Source organism: Cygnus atratus, chromosome Z, assembly GCF_013377495.2.
Source record: "Cygnus atratus isolate AKBS03 ecotype Queensland, Australia chromosome Z, CAtr_DNAZoo_HiC_assembly, whole genome shotgun sequence".
In the NCBI taxonomy this organism is placed as follows: Eukaryota; Metazoa; Chordata; class Aves; order Anseriformes; family Anatidae; genus Cygnus; species Cygnus atratus.
In genome coordinates, this window is record NC_066396.1 from 71,431,690 (window position 1) to 71,453,607 (window position 21,918).

General features: G+C 44.0%; 1 protein-coding gene across 2 annotated transcripts in view; it reads left to right on the forward strand.

Moving 5' to 3' along the window:
- MOB3B (MOB kinase activator 3B) overlaps positions 1-5,567 on the forward strand; it is a 100,969-nt gene extending 95,402 nt beyond the window's left edge. For both annotated transcript variants that reach the window (XM_035562978.2, XM_050716325.1), the window contains one exon: positions 4,513-5,567. In XM_035562978.2, the coding sequence (XP_035418871.1) occupies positions 4,513-4,542 (30 nt within the window). In that variant the 3' untranslated portion in view covers positions 4,543-5,567. The remainder of the gene's footprint in view (positions 1-4,512) is intronic.
- The last annotated feature ends 16,351 nt before the right edge of the window (positions 5,568-21,918 follow it).

The following is a 21,918-nucleotide window of genomic DNA, read 5'->3' on the forward strand; positions in this document are numbered from 1 at the left end:
AATGGATAGATAAGCATCCCCTCTACTCTGCTCACATGTGAGCTTCCTGCCCGTGGATTTAGGCCCGTGTTTAAGTTGTTGGCTGAATCAGAGCCAGGATTGCTGGGTTGGAACCACAGCTGGGCACCTTCCTTGGCCCCTTCTGGTGCCCTGTCGCAGATGGGAGGCAGGGTTACAGGTCACACCCCACCGCAGGGAAACTGTCGGGAATAACTGCAGGTGGAACCAGACGGTGGCAAAACTGTCCAGAATTGGATCAAATAGGTTTTTCCATCTATAATTGTAAAAAGTTGAAGAAAATGGGAAAATGTGTTTATTGTGCCATTGTAATAGATCTGTTAGCGTACAAGATGATTTATGTGAAACACCTACCATATTGTAGATTATAGTAGAGAACTGGTGTGTTCTGAAAAATAATTCTGCAAACTTTTATACTAAAGATAGTGTTACCATTTGCTTGTTCAGCCTGCATGACCTCAGTGCCAAGGGAAAGATACTCAAAAACCAGCCACAGAAGGAGGTTTGTTCCATTGTTACAGAGGAAACAAACATGCAGGAGGTGAAGGCACATCCTGGGAACAAGAGTTATTTAAGCAAGTCAGTCACCCAAGTGCACGTTGTGTGTATCGGCTGCCTGAACGTAACCCTACTGACAGGTGCATTTCTCAGTGCAATTTCCTAGTCCTGTTGCCACTTGCAGTCAGTTGATAAAGTGCCTTTGTCACCAGTGATAAGGGATTACATTTGCAGACAGGAATATTATCTGTGTCCTGCAAACGCTGCTGTACAAATTCAGGAGTGATCCATGAGGATTATCATCAGGCCATGCTTAGCTTTGAAATAGCTACCCTGGAACCAAGCAGATTGTGGGAGGGATTAATCTAGTCCTAAGCATCATCATAATTGAGACTCATTCAAGGAAAAGAAGTTCTAACACAGGAAATACGCAAATAATCAATTTGCCTGTTGGATAGCAATTACCGGCCTGTCATTTTTTTTCTATCGGTATGCAGAGACAGTGGCAACTAAAAAAACTGTAAAATAACTTCGGAGAAAGCAATTTGTAAATGAAGATTCAAGGCATGGCTCTAAAAATGCCAAGCAAAAAGGAGTTTTGTAAATAACTTGTTACAAATATGGCTTTAGCATTCCTATCCGGGTTAATTAGCTGTCTGAATATAGATCAGTTGTGCAACGCTGGATCTTAGAGCGCGTGATCTGCGTTACTCCCAGCAAACAGCCTCCTTTGTGACCAAGATACTGAGACCTTTGTCTGCACGATGGTGGTTTGTCAGTTGTTGAAATCTTCGTGGGGAAAACCACAACAGCAAAAGAAGCAGAAGTCATGATCCGTGCTCATTTCAGTGAGGGCAATTAGCGCACCAGTGGCATCCTCACAGGGTGATGTTGTTCATGCTGCTCACGTGTGTGAATTCACCCACTCCCCCATCAGCTTTTGCGGACTGTGGATCCCCATTGCTTCCATTAAATGCTGGTGCTGGGGTGACGTCTGGTTTTTTGTGCCCTACATTTTCTGACTCTTACATGCGTTGCAACACTACTTTCTTAGAAGAACATCATTCTTTGGTGGGGAACCCATCTTCATATAGCCCATTCAGGTTTGTTCAGTGTGTCCCCACGGGTAGGTTTGTCCCGTTGAGAAGAGACTTCTTCAGCTGCTCATGAACTCTGTCAGGTGGCAGATGGATTTTTTCCATCCTCTCCTCACTTAATTTGCAGGTGAACTGGGGAGCAGAAGTTAAAATAATTGGGTATAGATCTAAATGCTGAATGCATCTTTCATACTTATTAGGACAGTGATGAGGAGGGGAGGATCAGACATCCACCAGAGATAAAGAATGTGTGTTGTCTTCTTCCTTCTTCTGGGAAATCTTGTTGGAAAAGATTTTTTTTCTTGTTTTGAAACTTCCTGAAAAGTAGTAAGGGAAGCATGCGTCTGTGAAAGCACAAATAGCAAGGAGGCAGGCAGGCTAGAAAAAAACAGCTAGAAATAGGTCACTCTCACAAAGCATTGACCAACTTACTGTTCGTAGGGTCACAGGTTTTCTTTCTTTTTTTATTTTCTAAAGCATTTTCAGCTCATTGTCTGAAATAAGTAGAAACGTGCACATATGTACAGGAATGCAGTGTGACTGTGTTTGTATATTTCTGTGTCCTTCGTTTACCTATGACAATCTAGGTCAATATAGAAGAGGTTTCTGTGCATTAGAGATAATGATACTCTGTAGGTTTCAAGGATTTCCTGACTTGTAACTTTGAAGACCCTTTAAGCAGAAGCCGGGAGAAAACTTGCAGAGCCTTCTGCAGCAATGTTGTTGTGACAGGGGTGGGTGGGGGAAATAGGAGTTGGGGGGACAACGGTGGACATAGGGGACCATGAGTGTGATTGTATAACCAAGCAACATCACAGAAGTGAAGGGAGCGACAGGCATGGGCAGAACCTGTGTTACTGTAAGAGATAATTTCTGTCCTAACTGCAGAGCTCAGAGTGGCATCATAGCTTCACGGGTTAGGACACCTGGGCAGTAAAACTCGGAGGGGCAATTTATTGGTGCTGAAACATTTCAGACACTCACATAGCAAGCTGGTTTAAAGCACTCTAGTTTACAGATAACCCAGGCTCCTGCTCTTTCTTTTGCCTGGATACATTTACCCACGTCTCATCTCCTACCTCCGACGCTACTTTTTTATTTAGGAGTGGAAATGCATTTTACGTGTTGAATGAGTTGCTTACGATGTTTTATTATTCCATTGAGAGGGGGAGTCTGCCTCCCACTGCTCCCGAAGGAGCATGGCCAGGTTTTTTACAGTGACCCTGGTACTGCTTTATCGTCCTGCTGCTTTTGCAGAGATAGATGCTGCTGCCTGCCCACAAGCAGATGCTGGGCAGCAGCTGCAGCAAGGAGCGGTGGTGCTGCATCACACAGACTATCTTCAGACAGGGGAAATAAAAGATTTTCCTGCAGAAGATGCTGCGCGAGCGGCAGTCCTTCCCCGAGCCATAGCAGAAAGCCTGGCACCACCGCGTGGAGGCAGCTGGGAGCACAGAGACACACTGTGGGTCCCGGCTGGCAAATACACCCTGGGGACACCGCCGTGCCACCAAAACTCCCAGTTGGCAGAGCACATCCAACATTTGACATGAAAAGGGGACAGATCCTTCCATGCCAATTTGCCTTTGTCACCTTTAACAAATGAGAGGGAGAATCAAGCACCCGTTTGGATTACTGTGTGGATCACTGTGGGTATTACAGATTACTCTATAAATTGCTGTACTAGTTGCATTGTCTTTATAGCAGCTGCAAATGACAATATCCCATTCTGTTACCTGCATGACAGCAAAATAACAGGTGATGTAAAATAGTCCATGAAACAACCAGAAATAAAAACCAATTAAAACTCTGGAAGGGGAAAGAAATCCTACAATTCCATTTTTTAAGTAATAAATCATCTGCTATGCCCAGAGACAGCCAAGAAGGCCTTTAATTAGATTCTGATATAAATTACAAGTTATTCAAGCAAGCTAAGATTTTTAGAAACTTCTGCCAACTTGGTAAATCTAAATAGATTTTCCATAGGAAATGCTGTACAGGTCTAGAGATGCTGTGAAAGAGGAGCCAAAGGTACAATCTGCATGGCCCCACTGACCTGTAGGTGCTTCAGCCCTTCAAGCCTAACCTCAAATCTGGGGCTTCTTTCCTTATTCCTACATCTTTTACCAAAACCCATACAAAATAACAGACTTTTGATCTTAACATGCCCACCCCTGTTCCCACAGAAGACTTGACCTTTGTTCAGAGCAAGACACATTTTCACCTCCAAATTCTGACAGGAAGTTAGAAAAGAACAGATCCATCTGATAATTCTTTCCAGCATTTCTGCTGACCAGCATGAAGGATTGTATAGAATAGGATAGTCAGCTACCAGACAGTGTGCATCAAAATGCCTGTAAATAAGTCAAATCAAATAAAATCCTATCGTGGATCCCAGGCCCCAGTTCCTAATGCAGTCTGAATACTCCCAGATGCCATCATAGTCAAATTCCACAGCTCTGGTCGAGTCCTGGAAGAGCCTTGCCCTGTGTGTCCATGTGCAGGCAGAAATTATTGGGTAAAAATGTATCTCCACATTTCCTGTTGGCTGCAGGTGCAGTGACAACAGTTGGAATCCTTTTTCTTACATTAAGTTAGAAGTTTTCTACCTCGGAGTACGTTTTCAGTTGATTTATTCCTTTTGTGTGGGATGCAGCACCATTTATATGGCAGGGCTAGGGAATTAGTGAGGTATTAAAGCTGTCAACAGTGACAGAATGCAGCATGCTAATTGCCAATTACATTCATTGTCCTTGAAAGTGACAGAGAGGAGCAGAAGGATGGTGGCATATAAAACTAGGTGAGTTTGCACAGATGTCGAAATGGTAATTGGGAAGAGGAATATGCATAGTTTACAACAAATGCCCTTTGCTATTTAATCCCCCTTCTTGTTTTACAGAAAGAGATGACAACCAGGATGTGTCACTAAAAAACACCCACTGAAGAAAAGCAAAGTCCAATTTCCGTCTTGCTGCAGAGTTCAAGAACATGACAGCCCTCGCAGAATGAACCTGCTTGTTAATCCAGGAAAGCTGGGAAGTTGGGAACCACAGTTACTTTCACAAAAGCTTCCCACTGCTGTCCGTGTGCTTAACCCTGAATATGCTGCTAGAACCTCATCTGAGCAACATGGGTTAGTGAGAAAAAGAAGAATCAACTTCATATTAGTTTTAGCTCCTATGTTAGGGATAAGAAACCTCTTCAGCCACGAATGATGACAGACCATCTTCCTGCTGCTAAAGCTTTACTGAAATTTGGGCCCCTGGGCTGACCTCCAGATTCATTGTTTTAAAACAAGACTATTATTAGCTGCAATGTTGTTTTCTTTTTCTTTTGTTCCTTGGTATGTGCTTTGTTTCGTAAGCATGGCAGAATATCACGGCAGCCTGGAATCGCAGAAGACTCACAGCCTTTCATGTCTCCCTCCCTTCACCACCACCCAAGGCTTGGCCACCATTCCCAAATTCCAGTGAGCCGTGACTTTCCAGTCCCATCTGCTTGCCGATCAGATGGTTTGTGCTTGAGTGTGACTCATAGTGGGGTGACAGAGGGGCAGCCTCTGATCCCAGCTACATGAGTAGGAATCCAGATACAGCACTGCAGTGTTGATGTCTTGCCTTTGAATTCTTACTGTGACGGACAGGAAATCTGATCGGTGTTGCTGCATTACATAAAAAAGCAATTCAGTAGTCAGCGTTGTCATAAAATACCCTATGAAGTGCACTGATCTGTCCTGTAATTGATGTCCTCCTATCCCCTTAGAGAAAAGAACCCACCCGTTCACCTTAAAGTGTTATCTTTTCAGGGAGAAATAAATTTAATTTTGGTAACCAGGAGATAAAGATACAGTAAAGATGAGTAATATAACAGTCAGGGCAGGAGGGACTGGTTGAAAATCTCTGTTGCGTCTAAACAGTGTCCAACCGTGTGGCTCCTTTCCCCACTGGAGTAGTTCACATTTTTTTCTGCACTTCCCAGTCCAACTTAATAACACATTGGTGGACAGCCTGGAAGGCTACATTGCAGTAAATCCAGTCTTCTATGTAAATATGCCCAATAAAAGGCTTTTCTTTTCTTTTTTTTTTTTTTTTAAGCAATACTTAACAGATCGCAAGAGAGATTTAGCTGAATAAATGGGGATCAAGTGGAACACACCTATGTATTCTGTGCCTTCTAATGCATTTTGCACATTTTTGTTATAGTGAGAGATTACTCTTCCTTGGTGAGTGCTGAACCCTGTTGCTGCCTTCCCCTCAAGTGTGTTGGTTTTGTTTATTTCTTCTGAGGCATTTTCAGAAGCAGATCTCGTAAAACATCCAGTGTCTGGGACATTTGAAATAGGGGTGTAGCAGAAATTGAGTGTAACAGCAACCCTTTCCTAGCTCATGTTGTGGTGTATTCTGATTTGCTTGCTTGCTTAAAACAGAGCTTGTAAGTGTTGGTGATCACATCCTTGCTGGGACAAAGGGCCTTTGTGAACATCCCATGTAGCTAGGTGGAGGCACTTCTGCATCTTTAGGACGACACAAGGAGCATTGTCCTTTGCTTTCAAGGGAGTGGGCTGGAGTGTCCTACCTCCTTCCGTGGTCTTTGCAATCAGGTTAATTCTCTGGGGACTGCAATACGCATATAATTTCTGGGGTGCTGGCACTCTTGCAGGATAAAACTAGCTTGTGGAATTCACTGCCGTAGCTACTGCTGAGCTTAGCTGCTTCATTTTAAAGACGGAGGATAAACGTGTCTATAGAAGAAGACTTCACAGGACGTGTGGATGAGGACTGCCTGGAGTTACAACATCCGTTACATGTGGCAGGGTTTCTCCTACCCTGCTGCGAAGAGCACGGTCACTGCCCTGCTGCGCTTGAACTTCACTGCAGTCAGTCCCATCTAGTGATCCTATGGCTAGGCAGCACTGCCATGCTCTGTGCTAAAGATTAATGAAAAGATCAGAGGCACTACGTAAATTGAAAAAGATAGTATTTTATGCATAAAATAATCTACTCTTCATTCTGTTGTGCTATCTACCATGTGCTGTCTTCAGTCTAATTGCTGTAGTGCAGTCTGAAAACACAGCAGAATTTGTTCCTAGTTGCTTTTAATTACTTTTAAATAATCTTCTTGTAAATGCATTAATCTCAGTGTGTTTGCAAAACTGCTGGAGTATTTTCCTTCTTCTAACACAGTCTTTCAGTTTCCTAAACTCTTGTGTTCCCTTCTGTGGTGAAGCATGTGTTGCGAGACAAAGGAGGGAAACGCAGAGTGGAAGGACTCCTGAGGGACTTGTGTTGGACCTGGACAAAATTCCTGTGAGTCTCACTGAAAAGCCCTTCCAGCCCAGGAGCTGAACCAGCCACAGAACGTGCTCGGTTTGGTTACTCGCTCTGGTGCTTTGCTCCAGCTTGTATTTTCCCCGTGAGCCTGTAGCTATTGCAGTCAGCACCCGTGGTGTGGTGACGGGCACTACTGGCCCAAGTCCTGGCGCAGGAGGCAGGGGAGCGGCTTCCTGGCACCCTCCTCATTTCCCATCTGTGCCAGGCTAAGTGTGGGCTCATGTCTGGGCGTCTCAGACCTGCCTGCTGCTGGAGAGACCGCGGAGAACCCAGGAGGCAGGCTGGAGTTTGCCAGGTGATGAAATAAACTTCCTGCACGTGGCGGGCTTGGGCCTTTGCCCAGCTGTCTCCCAACAAGCCCTGCCTTTGCTGCAGAGGTGTTGGGCCAAGGTCTCACCATCTCGTGCCATCTCTCCCTTTCCTGTGCCTAGTATTTGATGTCCTGGCAGGAATGATGTCCGGAAGGTGGCATCGCTGCGTGGCAGTGCCGTGTTCCCTTGTTTCCTCCTCCCCTGGAGGAGAGGGGCCGCACCCTGTTGGATCCAGATCTGACAGATTCCAGCTTCGGCAGCAATTTGCTCAGGGCCACATCCAGAGTCTTGTTTCGGTTGTTAATCACAGGTCCCGATTTATGCAATTCCTCAGGATATGTTATGAGAGCCGTAGCTTAAATGTGATTGTGTGCAAAGGCACTCATTTTGCCTACTGAGAAAATCTTTCTGCTTGATCTTACCAATTATATGTGTTCCTAACCATTCCCCAGCCTGTGTTTTAACGGCATTTCATGTGGTTCTGGGATTATGTTTTTTGTTTTGTTTGGTTTTGTTTTATTCTGTTTCTTTTACTCACCTTTCCAGTCTGTCAATTAGGTCTTTTTTTTTTCCTGCCTAAAAAAAAAAAAAATCTCTTGAGTCTGGCAGTTACCTTAAGAGATGTTGTTAGTGCTGAGCTTCAAGGCAATGTAATTGGGATCACTTTAATTGATTGAGGCCACAGCCAACTTTACTTCAGAGTCTGAAAGGCTCCTGTGATACCAAAATTGCCTTCAGTGATTATAGACTTAATAGCCTTCATTGATTTGTCTCTGTAATAAGGGATTTTGTAATGAACTGCTGCTTTGTGTGAACATAGGTTAGTGCTACACTGCAGTGACAACGTAACTTGAAAAAGATCTTAACCTCTCCTGGGCTGTAGGAAGGATGGAGTCCCAGGGACTACTGGGGGGCTTTTTTGCTGATAGCAGTGAAATTGATGATTTCCATTGGATTTGAGAGAAGGTGGGTACCTCTGGAAATGAGTTTTGCCAAGAACTCAAGCTCTAAGCAGCAAAGCTTGCACCATACAAGGTGTTCAACTCTCCTGACTCGTTAATGACAGGGCAGGGAGACAGGAGACAAGCAGTTAATGTAACTCGGTGGGACCTACAGACAACTACTGAAGACAAGCAGAGACCTAAGGGGTGAATGCTGAACATCCTTGCAGCAATCATGCACAGGAAAATTCCCAGGGCTGCGTGGGAAGGACACGGGGGGAATGGTGCCCTTGGTATCTGGGGAGCAAGTAGCCAAGTCGCTGTTAGCAATATCCTCTCAGGTCTTTGCTCTTACCAATGGGGATTCCAGGGTGTTTCCAGCTAAAGGTGGCCTTCTCTCAGCCAGAGAGATCTAGATGAAGGTCCAAGGTCTCCAGTTGCTTTCTCTCATAAATATGGAACAGGGTCTTCAGCACCTTTGCACTTGGGTTGAATAAATTACACGTTCTGGAGCCACCCACAAAAGGCCATTCCTTCTGCTTCTTGTCATTCCTACATGTTCTTGGGGTTTCTGAAAATACCTTGGGTGTGAGGTCTTAGAGCTGACCTTCTGCCTCTTAATTTTCTCTGTACCTCTCCAAGGATGATGTTGTGTTGAAGATGAGCTTTCTCGCCTCCCTCTGCCTCCAGAAGGGATAGCTCTCACCTACGCCCTCTGAAGAGATACCACCATGGGTTGGTTTTCCATTTACTCTTCAGAAGAGCAGAAGCAGAGGGCAGGAATTGCCTTCAAGCGCTGCAAAACAGGATGCACTATGTATAAAACAGGAATATGTTTGCTACTATATGACATGCTTCAAGTGCTTTAGAAAGGGGATAACACTGGGGGATCAGATGTAGACAAGTGGACAGTGATCAGACATTTTTTTCCTATATCTTGGGAGAAATTAAAGGCATTTTTTAATAATTACACAAGTAGTTCCAAGGGCAAAGTAAGGCAAATCAGTAGTAAGAACCTGGTAGCGGTACACATTTAAATCCAAAATGATTAAACTTGATTTTTCATATATTTCATGCTAACGAGAAAAGCAGTGTTTTTCAGGGTTTTAATCAAATAAGCTTGAGCTCTTAAAAGTAGTTACTTCTTTTCTGTTTTAATTAGTTTTCCTGTTTTAAAGACAGATACAACATAGTAAAGAGATGCAAAAATATTCTCCCAGGGGAAAAGTAAACAACACACAAAAAACAACAACAACAAAAATAAAAATAGTTACTTTTCCAGTCTAATGTGTGTGTGCGTGTGCATGTATGTTTTGGTGAGGATGTTGATGTGGAAGTATCGGTATGTAAATAGGTACACGTACACTCCCCACGCATTCCCACAGAATATGTATTTTTCTTTTGCTATTCTTAAGGGGATATTTCTAACAAATAAGTGCTTAATTCCTTTTCCTTTTCATCAGTGCTGTTTGGTGTTTGAATATTTTTTAATGTCAGATGTGTCTTAGTCTCTTTTTGTTCTGCTTGTTGTTAAATGGGGATTCAGCTGTGTGAGAAGAGAGACCAACACTAACTGCTATAGTCATTAAAAGAAAAGGACACCATGAAAGACTGCTTTTCAAATCAATCCTGGTGGATGAAGCTATAAAATCCAAATATCACGAATAAAAGAAACATAATCTCGCAGGAGTGTTGTGAAGTTGTTTGGAATCTTAATTCTCTGGGAAGGAAAATGCTAGTGTTTTCCATGCTGCAGGGTGAAATTTCTTGATAGATTCATGTGCCTATGTGCTGTACGGGAGCATAGCTGCAGGGGGAGGGGAGTCGGGGCACCTGTGGTGCTGCAGGGAAATGGGAGAGCAGGAGCTGGACATGGGTCAGTTATGGAGCTGGAGGGGAGCAGTGAGGCAAGGGAGGAGGAACTGGGGTCAGTAGTGGCTTTGGGATAGGCAGAGACAGCCCACGAGAGAAGACCTGACACCAGACTTGGGGTGAGGAGCTCTCTTTGGGCTCCTCTTTGGGGAGCTGAGTGTTAGGATGCTAGGATGGGTGGAGTAATTAGAAAACAGGAGGCCCATGGAGTTTAATAAAAGAAGCAGAGCCCTGCACCTGGGGACAGGCTGGGGCCATCCAGCTGGGCAGCAGCCTGGCAGAACAGGGCCTGGGGGTCCTGGTGGACACTGAGCTTACCATGACCCATCCACCATCCCCAGCGGCAAAGAAGGCCAAGGCCTCTGGGGCTGCAGTAGCAGGAGCAGGAGTGAAGCAGCAGGGGAGAGTGCAGGCTGGCTGCCTCTTACACTGGAGAAGTTGGGTCAGCTGTGTCTTCTGCTGTCACTGGGATGGCGTGGCATTGTCTGCTGCTGCACAATGCGGTGGTGAAGCAGGATTCGGCCTTCCCTGGTGCATGCAGTGCTCTGTGCAGCTCCCAGGGCCAGCATAAAGCAGCAGCGAGGGAAAACAAGCAGGAGATGCCGTGGAAGACAGAGAGCTCTGCATGATTGAAAAGGTGGTTCTCACATGTGGCAGATGAACCTCATGATTTGAGCCCTTGCATTGCATTTAATAGATCACAGCAATTTAGAGCAATTTGATTTAATTGGCTGGTAATCCGAAGGTGTCACACGCCAGGTGCATGTGTTTGCATGGCACCGTTATCAGCAGAGTAAAAGCCGCATGTTGCCCACGTCCCTGAAAACCATGCACCATGTAATTATCAACCATTCAGTAATAAATACGACACAAGGAGTGGCAGCAGTTAGGAGGAGAGGTGGCATCTTGTTGCAGAAGCAGTAAATCAAGCCACTCTCCTGCTGTAAGAAGAATTACATCACAGTCTAGCAGCCTTTTGCTGCAATGGCGTGCATTTCTTTCACAGTCTTTTGGTCTCTCCTGGGCTCAGGAGGTAGAAATCAGACGCTTTCACAAATTGTTCTGTTCTGATTCCTGCCGATGAGTGGTTATTGAAATAAATGTATTTGCAATTTATGCTGTGCTAATGGAAAGAGAGAATCACCTGCTTTTGACTTCACTGGATGAGAGTTTATCTTAGTGAATGATCAGAGGAACATACAAACCATGCAGTCTCGTAACTCTCACACTTCACACACTTGAGGTGGCTTCAGCAGCACACGTCTGTCAGAGCTGCACAGTTAGGCCTAAGAAAAAGTCACCTGGTCTCCCATTTGCCACCATAAAACTGTGTTAATGCTATGCCCAGTTAATCTGCCTGCTTGCTTAATTTTTAGGTAGTCACAATATGATCAAGCACAAGGAGAGAAATGACATTTATTAGTTTACAAACTCTCTGGGGATTTAAACAAATAAATAAATAGCCACAAAACAACAAAACCTTAAAAATGTAATGCATGGCATTTATCCTTCTCAAACTGGCTGCTGTTACAGTGAGTTTTCAAGCTGATGCATGAAGCCTTGGAAGCAGAGCTGGTGTTCTTAGCAGATTACAGTACCAGGTCATATTTTGCTATTGTCTCCTGCGCTAGATTTTCCTTGCAGCCCTGGATAGATACAGCAATGGGGAGAGAAGGCTGGGCCCTCCAGGAGGGTGTCGGTGTTCAACTCCATAGATCTTCTGGAGAAGTCACACACCTGTCTGCTGTAAGGTGGCTGTAAGGGGACACTGCATTTTGTTTAGCACAAAAAACAGAGTGTAATGTGTGGCAGAAACAAGGGGAGTTGAGCTGGGAGATGAGGGAGTGGATTTCTGGCTGACCGTGGCCCTAGGGGAGTAGGGAAAATGTGCCTCTTCCCTAAGTGTTTTTGTTTTTTTTTTAAATTTTCCCCTCAATTCCCAGGTCAGTAATCAAAAGCTCACATTGACTGGCAATAATATATGACACAGCTTGTCATAAAGCCGCTGTCTGCATGCTATGAGACAAGAAGTGGGTACAAGACTACTCCACGATGCCTTGTGAAGGCAGAGCCCCGGCTGTAAGAGCAGCGATAGATTCCAGGTCCCACTTCTCACTTACTATGCATGCGATGCTACAGGTTGGGTGAATCTCTTTTGTCCTCTCAAATACAGAGCCATACTCGTGCTCCTTGCTGACATTGGCTCTGGATTTAAAAAAAAAAAAAAAAAAAGAAAGAAAAATACTTGCTGCCAAGAGCTCCGCGGTGTCTCTGCACCTCCCCTGAGGGAGGTACCCCCCCCATGGTGGCCCTGCCTTCCCTCCTGCCCCTGTGGCTTGAGCACGGAGCACCAGGCAGCCGCTGGCTCCACGACTGGCACAGTTTCTGCAGCTGGCACCAGCCAGGCCCTGGGCAGCCAAGGGCCCGATAAGCTGGGCCAGCTGGGGAGCTGCCATGCCACCGGCTGGCACACACTGACCCCGAGGAGCTGGCCCCACCAGCTCACGCTTCTTTTAGCTGTGTTTGTGTGTCAGGCTCCAGGGACACCTCCCTTTCCTCCCTTATTTTTTTGTATTGTGTTTCTTCCCTCACCCACTTCTGTTTCCATTTTTTTTTTTTCCTTCCTGAGGTCATTCTCTAGTGTTAGATTCCCCACCTGTGGTAAAATGTTTTTTGGGGTCCTGAGACTTTCCTCATTCACTTTGTGTACTCCTTTCCCATCCTGATGACTTTTCATTTCTTTCCGTCTGTTCTTGACTGCTTTGGCTTCCTGGCTACAGCGCTGAGTTGGCCTTGGGTGCCGATTTTGTGCCTTTGGACTGTGCCATGTCCCGAGGGCCACACTGACTGCTTTGTGGTGCTCAGGTCTCTGCCCTGAGTGGCAGTAATCCCCTCGGGGGTAACTGCGAGGTGCAGCCAGGTGCCCTGGTCTAGCAGCAATCAGCACCAGGGCCATCATACGGCCCTCACTTCTATGTGGGGCTGGAGACCTCCTCTGGAACTTGTGGCCAGCCCAAATATTCTGACTTTTGTATACCAGGTGCTCTGCAGATGTGCACATTGTGGTGGATTAGGAGAAAGTGGTGCTCCAGGGGCATGGGGTGCTATGCCCTGGCCTGTGCACAGCAGTGGTGTCCCTGTGGGGCGATGGTTGGCCCCTGCGTTCTCCCAGATGCTCGCCCAGCTAGGCCAGCAGGGGAGAAGTGGGACTGCAGGGAGACGATGGCAGGGTTCCCACCTCAAACGACCGAAAAGATGACCAGGAGCTGTGGCAAAGCTGCTCTTCCAGCCTGACACAGCATTACGTTGCTGTTAGCTCGCATTTCACAAGCTGACTTTGTTGGATGCACCCACATGAAACATCTTTTACACCACTCTGTGAGAAAAAGATGAATTCCTAAATACAGAGTGCAGCAGCAGAGAAGAAACACAACTTAGCAAAGAAAACAAGACATAATGGGCGTACTCAACAGGCCTGGAGAACGGTATCAAAAGTCAGCTTGTTCTCCCGTTTTTGGCACCCTCACGTCAGGTGCTGGGAAACTCCGTGGGTTCAGCTTGTCACTTCTGATGTACTTCTGCGAGTTGTAACAGGTCAAACTGGTCTCTGAAATGAGATTAAACCACTGGAATAAAAACATACCTGAAATTGCACGTGAATTTAACCAAATGTCTGAAAATTTGGCCTCTGTAAAGCAAGTGGTATAGTAAGCCTTACTGCAGCAGTTTACTCATTAAACAGATTGGAATAACAAGTGGGACTAATTCTTACTGACATTTCCTCTTCTTAGCTTTCAGATGGCTCTGCAGGATTCGTAGTGGGCCTGGTGCGTTCATTCAAAACGCTCCAGTTTTCCAGCAAGTTGGCTGTTCCCCGAGGCTTGCATCAGATCCAGACAGGGTTTGTTGTGCACCACCTTCAGAAGGCTGAAAAAGCTTCTGTTTTTGTTAAAAGAAATGAGAGAGGTATAGAGCAGCGCAACCAGCACCGCGAGTGAGGGAGGGAGGAAGATTTGTGCTTCATCCACTGAAAGAAAGAAGGATCATAAAGTGGGAGATTTATCTTCTCCTTGTGAAACAACTGGAAAGTGTTACCTCCTGCTCTGAGCCTAGGGTGATGTGGAAAAAGATGAGGAAATGTTGAAATCATGTGTTTTTTTTTCAGCAGGTTGAAGTTTTCAAGCCTTTTTCTTTGTTGTCAAACCCCTGTTCATAAGAGCAAATTCCTAAAACCCTGCTCAGAGTAAACCTTCAGCAAGGTATCAGCATGCTAGAAATGGCACTGGAGCTGCCAGTGCTTGAGGCTGCTGTGCAATCACTAGTTTGCTTTTCAGTTTTGAGATGAAAAATTATATTTCTTTCAAAGTGAAATGCAACACAATTCTGTTGGCAGATTTTAACTAGAAATCTAATTATCTGATTGATGAGCAAAATGAAATAGACTTAAGAGTTTTCTAAACAGTTAGTATGAAACTCCCCACATTATATTTTGTTCTGGGGTTTTGATTCATTTGTTTTTGTTAGAACCTCCTCTGGCACTTGTTTTGGGAAAGATCAAGTGAGGAAATAATAGAAAACGATCTAATTTGGGCCAAGAACACCCTCCAGGGGCAGGAGGTGTTCACCAGCTGTAGTGAACACTCATCTGGGCCCCTTCTGGAGCTCTCAAGGAGGGTAAAGAGACAAAGAGCTGGTCCTAAATAGAACATATTTTTATGTGTAGGAAGTAATGCGTTTTCAAAGGCCATGACATAAATTTAAGAGGCTGGAGCTCATTAACTTTGATCTTGTAGCAGTGCTTATTCATTAAAATGACAGGCAGTATAATTATTTCCTGAAAGATGAAAATAGAAGACAATCTGTGATCTATGGTTAAGTGAGAAAAGTACGGGATAAGACAATTAGGTTGTTGCTAACCAATTGCAGGAGAGCCAAGAACAAACACGCTGAAATTAAACATGTTTTACATTATATGTGTAATTCAGATATACATGTGTCTCCTTCTCCATAAGGAAGCAAGATGCATACATAACATACACCTGGATTTAATTTCAGTGTCTCGTGGTTAATGCTAGAAGATGGCTTAGGCTATATATATGAGCTAATGTCAGTTCTGAAAATATTTTTGGACATTTCTAAGTAAGGGGCGATCTAAATCTTCTCTGGTACCTCTAGTAGAGACCTACGCTGTGCGACTTCTACTTTTGACACCTGTCCCTTCTGCAAGAAAACAAAAGGTAACTCAGAAAGCACGGTGTGGGGCCCAGGCTGCCATTTATCGATCACCCAGCACAGTGACTTGGCTGGCCTCAGTACTCCAGCTGTACTACTGCAGTAATTAGTACATGCTGCGCGTAGAAGTACAATGGTAGGTCAGATGAACTGCAACATTGCCTGTGCTTGTACTCCAGCACATCAGAAACTTAAACATCAGTGAAGATGTAAGAATTATAGTTGTGTTTTTGCACTGGGAAATTCTACTAACCCTGAATTTTCAAAGGTGATTGTGGAGGCATAACAGTGCGGGGTGTGTTAAGCAGATAAGGGGGCAGGGGAAGGTCCCACTGTCCTGAAATAAGGAGGATGGCTAAGAAAAACAAAACAAGCAGTGATGGAGTCAGCAAGAACAAGAAGCTATGAAATCATGGGCCCCTCCAATTAAAAAAAAAAAAAAAAAAAAGGAGACAGTTGGTCAAATAAAACTTTACATACAGGGCATAGTAACAATTGTCAGGTAGGTTGTGAACCTGTAGTACTCAGCCAGGGAGGAAACAGGGGAGGAATCAAGCATCAGGCAGTAGGGAATATAGGGCTACGCTGCACTTCTGTGCATTCCTGCTTGCAGGACGCCCACTACTGTAATCATGAATAAAAATGGTAATTCACTGAGATCCTCACCTGAGCCTGTGCTTTTGGCTGCAGATTATTGCTCACAGGGATGCTTGTCTAGATATTTTACCATGCATTTGCAGAAGACAGTATGCTCCAGGTCCCCCTGGCAGCCTCCCTGGTGTCCACATGGGACAAGAGGGAGGCTGCTGGTCCAAGTGCTAGACAAACAGCAGCAATCCCTCCACAATGTCCAAGGCCTGGCAAGGAGCAGCCTACCTCCACAGCAGGTCAGGTCACCAGGTGGGACACTTGTCCCTGCAGCAGGAGCTCCCTACTAGAAACACTTGCCGCTTCCTCCTGGTGCTGCTGCAAGGCTCTGGCACTGTGGGCTTGATGACTTTGTTGGACACAGCTCCTAGACCCTCCACTGCTGCCAGGACATTGAACATGATCTGTAGCTGCAGCTCTACAGGTGGAGCAGGAATGAGCCTCCTGGTGCAAGAAGTCACCAGCTCCCAGCCTTCAGCATTGAAAGAGCCACCATTTCCCAGCCCGATGAGCACTAACTTCTCTGGGACAGCTGGCTGCTCAGACTTTTGTTTGGAGATGGTTCTGTCAAGCTCTTTCTCATTGGACCTGGAACTGCAGAGCCTGCTGACCTCCTTCAGCTCCTTACTTGGAACAGAGGTTCTCCACCAGCACACACCTCCTGCGAGTGAAGGCAACACTGCCCCAACCAGCAAGGCTCTGGAGCTGGATACCTGCATTTTGCCTCATTTTGTTAACTCAGCTCTGAGCTCTAAATCACATTTGCTCATGTCTTGCAGCACAAATTTCCTGGTAGCTCTTGATGTTGACTTGTCAGTCAATCACTTGTAGGCTGCTTTGGATATGAATCCTAATTTTTTCCTGTAACTGTGCTATGCTCAATCATAGGTCTGCCATTCGGTTTAACTCAAAATTCTTGCAAACAGGTTTGTGGGCTGTTGGTAATGACTGTGCAGGGAATTATCTCCTAAAAGTCTCCTCCGTGTTACTCCTTTCAGCTGTAGCAGGTGATATGTCACCTGAATACAGTCTAGCTGGGAGAACGCTTGAACTTCTCTGTGTCTCCAGAAAGCAAAGCTCTTCTCCCTGAGGTCTTTCATCAACAAGGGCTCACGTGCTCATGTCAAAATGCAAATTTTAAAAATTAGTGACTGTTTCCCTCAGAAATGAATGTTCCTAGGAAGGGTGATGGTGCTCTAAGATCACAGTTCATTTTACTCAGCTGTGAACTTCCAAAGCTGCACACTGGGACCTGTATGTGCCACACCACAAATGCTGCTCCTTCCAGTCTTTGAATTATTCCATCAACTTTAAAACTCTTTCTTACATGGATAATGTGGGTCAGCAGCAAACCACTGTATGTGAATGCTGATTAAAAAAGCATTCACTAAATACGGACGTATTTTTCTAGTGTAATCATGTTGTTTTCAGCCTTTGCTTTTTCCTCCACATTCTTCTGCAAGACTCTTTCCCCGACTTTCTTATTTTTTCATTTACCATTGTAAAAACCGAGTGACTTTTCCTTCTGTAGTCAGCAGAGGGAGCTTTGTCACTTATGCTTTTTAGGCCGGCTCTGTGCTTGTGTGAAGAACTACAGTTCTGCTAGCAGAGGGCGGGGACGTCGCTACGTAAGTAAAGCACCGAAGCCAGGCAAACATCATAGGGTTTTGTGCTTTGAACTGTCTTTTTCATCTTTTTTATGCTGTTTTGTCTTTTAGTTCACATAAGTTAGATTCTCATGCCCTAACATTTCTTTAAAAGATTCTGGCACAGTGACAGTCACATAAGAAATTTGACAGATATTGGTAGATCAAGACCTTTCCTAGGTTTTTAATCTGTTTATAATTAGTCACAACAAATATTCCTCGAAGGCTGCGATCTGTTCTATCTAAACAAAGAACATTGCGTTTTGAAGCAACGGAGTCTTCAATGAGTATGGACAAAAATGTTATAATTGTAAATATGCATTTGTAACAGTTATAACATCGTATAATCATTAAGGTTGGAAAAGACCTCCAAGATCATCTGGTCCAACCGCTCCCCTACGACCAATATCACCCACTAAACCATGTCTCTAAGCACGACGTCCAACCTCAGCAAGGAGTTAGAGCGGAGATTTCCATCCTTGCATGCCGACAGGGCCCTCTGCACATGCGTCTGTCAGAGGGAGGAACAAGTGTGATGTCTACAGGACGTGCCATCCTCCCCGCCATGTCCCCTGAGGATCCCCTGTCCAGCCAGGCTCTGGGGACAATGGTGACATCACAGTCCGGGAGGTGGCCGGAGACAGCAGCCACAGGGACCATAAGAACCCCTGGGAAAGCAGCATTGTTTCTGCTATAAAAGGCACGTTGCTCATCTTTGTATCCCTCCTAACCTCAGCAAGGATGACCAGCAAGGATGACAGACAATTTACTGTACCTTCTGATGGTATGTACCAATCAAAACCCGTTTCTGGTAAAAGGGATTACCTCAGATACCATTGAAGTGATGTAGTTCTCCAAGAAATGCCAACTAACAATATGGCGTAGCAGTCTTGATGGGTTTTGGACACAGAGAACTAGGAATATGCAGAATCAATGGTTCCACAGATAACTTAAGACACCCCTCTCTCCTCAGTTTTAATGAAACTCAAAATACAAACTACAGTTAGTAACTCAAAATACTACAGTTGATGGAGCTGCTAAACTTCTGTCAGAATTTCCCTTGATGGTGGATAAAAGTCATGTCTAGACAATTTGGAAGAGGTGTACTTTGGGCCAAGTTATTGACAACTAAACATGGATCTGTGTTTTTGTAGAACTAGTCGTTTTACTAGGACGTGCTCATGTTTATTTGCAAAATGCATATGTATAATCTGTTTCTACATATGTCCATTTGCGCAGCGCATTACCTGTTCAAATACTAGTAGTGTGATGTGCTTTACTGTTGTAGTGTCAGACAATGCTGATTTGCTCCAAAGGAACGCAACCGAAGAAACCAGCCAGGAAGACTTTAAAGCGCAAGTAATGCTTATTGCATCATCTACAGGTCTTGTCATCTACCTAATATTTATGATATTCTTTTGTGTGATTTTTATCAAGCACAGAATTCCAAAAGGGTAAGTTTTCCAATCATGTACCATGTCCAATATTTAGATCCCTTTAGAGCACCTCTGAGCTCTCAGTGAACCAGAGGCAGGCACAGCAATAAGGTCCTACAATATTCTATCAATTACTAGGTTGTGTTTTGGTTGGTAGAACACCTCCCCCAACAAATAACAGCTATTGACAGACTGTAGGTTTTTGGATAACAAAATTAAATTCTACTCCAAACATAGGATTACAAAATATGCAAAAATGTGATAAAGGCTGGGAAAGGCTGCACAGGCAAATGAAAAGTAAAAGTAGAAATTATAAAAAAATATAAATTATGTTATTTCCAGGAGTCTGTGTACTAAGTATTTCATTATAAGATGAAATGTACCTCTTTGTCAGTTCAAATCTTGAAAAAATTGAAGTTCAGTAATTTGTTACCCATCTTCAGTGGTATCTGTTAAGTTTCCACTGAATTCCCCTAGTCAGAATAACGTTATTTTTGTTCTGTGTTGCAGGAATTTTTGTCGTATGTTCAGATGCTCATATGAACAGCAGAGACCAGCTTCGGAGGCACAGGGTGGGGTAAAAGCATTAGATATGCACAGTGACTCACACAAGAAAGGCTCAATCTCAGAAACTGTACCCCTCATGAGTTCAGTAGCTGGTACGCCATCTATTCCTGATGAACCAAATCACAGTGATACTCCTTCATCTGAGGACTAAAATGAAAAGTAATAATCTTAGTGAAATGATATAATCTTAGTGAAAAATGAAAACAAATATATCTAATAAAACAAATATATCTAATAAACTTACTGACCGAGCTCTCAAACTCATCTGCTGGTTTATGTGCAACTATGTTTTGAGAAATCAAGGGGAAGTTCAGGTTGGAAATTAGGAGACATTTCTTCTCAGAGAGAAATCCAGTCAGGCACTGGAACAGGTTGCCCAGGGAGGTGGTGGTGTCACTGTCCCCAGGGGTGTTTAAGGAAAGGCTGGACCTGGTGCCTAGGGACATGGTTTAGTGGGTGATATTGGTAGTAGGGGGGTGGTTGGACCAGATGATCTTGGAGGTCTTTTCCAACCTCAATGATTCTATGATTTTATAAGATAGTGCTTGTGATTCACTAAATAGATAGCTTGAAATCTCATGACAGGATAGAATAAGCTTTATGCTTTGACAGGAGAGGGATGTAAATTTCAGTTCTGATCACAAATGTTTGCAGGCAAGCATTAACTACTTCAGAATAAAGGACCAGGGGGTACAGCTATGACAAGCTCCACATTCAAGTTGAAAAGGAAGAGCTGAAACACCGTCACAATGACTTTCTGAAATGAATCCAACCAATCCAACATATGTGGCTCACACTGAGTAGAAAACCTGTGGTGAGATCTCTGAACAGTAATTATTTTCTGAACAAATATTTTCTGAGTGAAAATTAACAAATGGAATTTTGAAATATATCTTTTCTTTGGGAGAGATATGAAAGAATCTGTGCATTTGGAATGTTTGTGCATGTGACAGCCTTGTATGCTGTTTTTATGTACACCGTAACACGAAGGCCCAAGTAACAGCAAGGCAGGTATTTTTAACAGAAAAAGGAAAAAAAATAAAAATCTCTTGGTAGAGTTTTCCATTAGAACGTTTTTCTCCTATTTCATCTGTTTTTCACTCTCTCCCCTCTGTAGCCATATCATATTTTGCCACCCCTACCCAGCAGCAGCAATTCTTCAGTTGACACTACTGTGACATGGGGAAGGAAAGTGCAATGCGACTTGTACATCAGAAGTAGAGGCAGATTCTACAAATAATTCCTATTAAGAAATTTTAAGCAGTGAGGCATGAAAAGCTGGGGTTTACAAATCATAGACTAAATGTAGCCCCTTACAGCAATGCAATGATTTAGAAAAATTGCTTGGCTGTGGTCTTCTGAAGCCAGCTCAAAGCATGGGAATCTTTCAGTTAATTTCCATTAATTTTCATGATCATTTACACACATATAGCTATATTTTGAAAATATTTTTGTCCCACAATATACATATATATTTTAAATATATGGATATTTAGTTGTTATTGTCTTTGGCATCCAATATAGCAGATTTCCTTTTTCCTGACATGTTACTGGCCAGCGGGAGACAGTTAACATTAGCAGCCCATTTTCAGTTAGTTTCTTCACTCTTTTTATTGTTATTACTTTCATGTTTTCAGTGTTTTGAAACTGTCCTTGATCACCTGAAATTAAAGCGTTGCCTTAAGGATGGTATTGAAGCTCACCCCACTATGTGTGTGTTGACAATATAGATGGCACAGCCTACAAGAAATAATAGGAAAAAAATGCAGAACAACATATAAAGATGCTACAAAGGAAACAAATATATTTCTACAAATATATTCTCTGTTATATACATATATTCTATGAATTCCTAGTTAGTTCACACCGTGAATACTGAGAGCAATTCTGGTCTCTTATTCTTGTTTTAGGAAAGGTTGGACGTGGTGCTTAAGGACATGGTTTAGTGGGTGACATTGGTGGTAGGGTGATGGTTGGACCAGATGATCTTGGAGGTCTTTTCCAATGTTAAGGGTTGTACGATAGTATATGACAAAAACAGGAAAAAGGTTCAAGGCAGGGCAGCAGAGACCACTATACATAATGGAAATGCTTCAACAACAGCAACCATAAAGCCGGCTAGAAAAGAACAAGTGTTGAAAGGAGACTTGCGTTAACAAAGACATGGGTGTAGCAGATGGCAAACAATCACCTGCGCCAGTAAGAAGACCAACAAGCTCCAAATGGCACGGCTGGGAGCCAGGCTGGAGATATCTAACAGAGGCTGTTCCAGAAGACTTGGGGCAGGCTGGACGAGCCACCGCATGCTGGCAGCGAGAGACT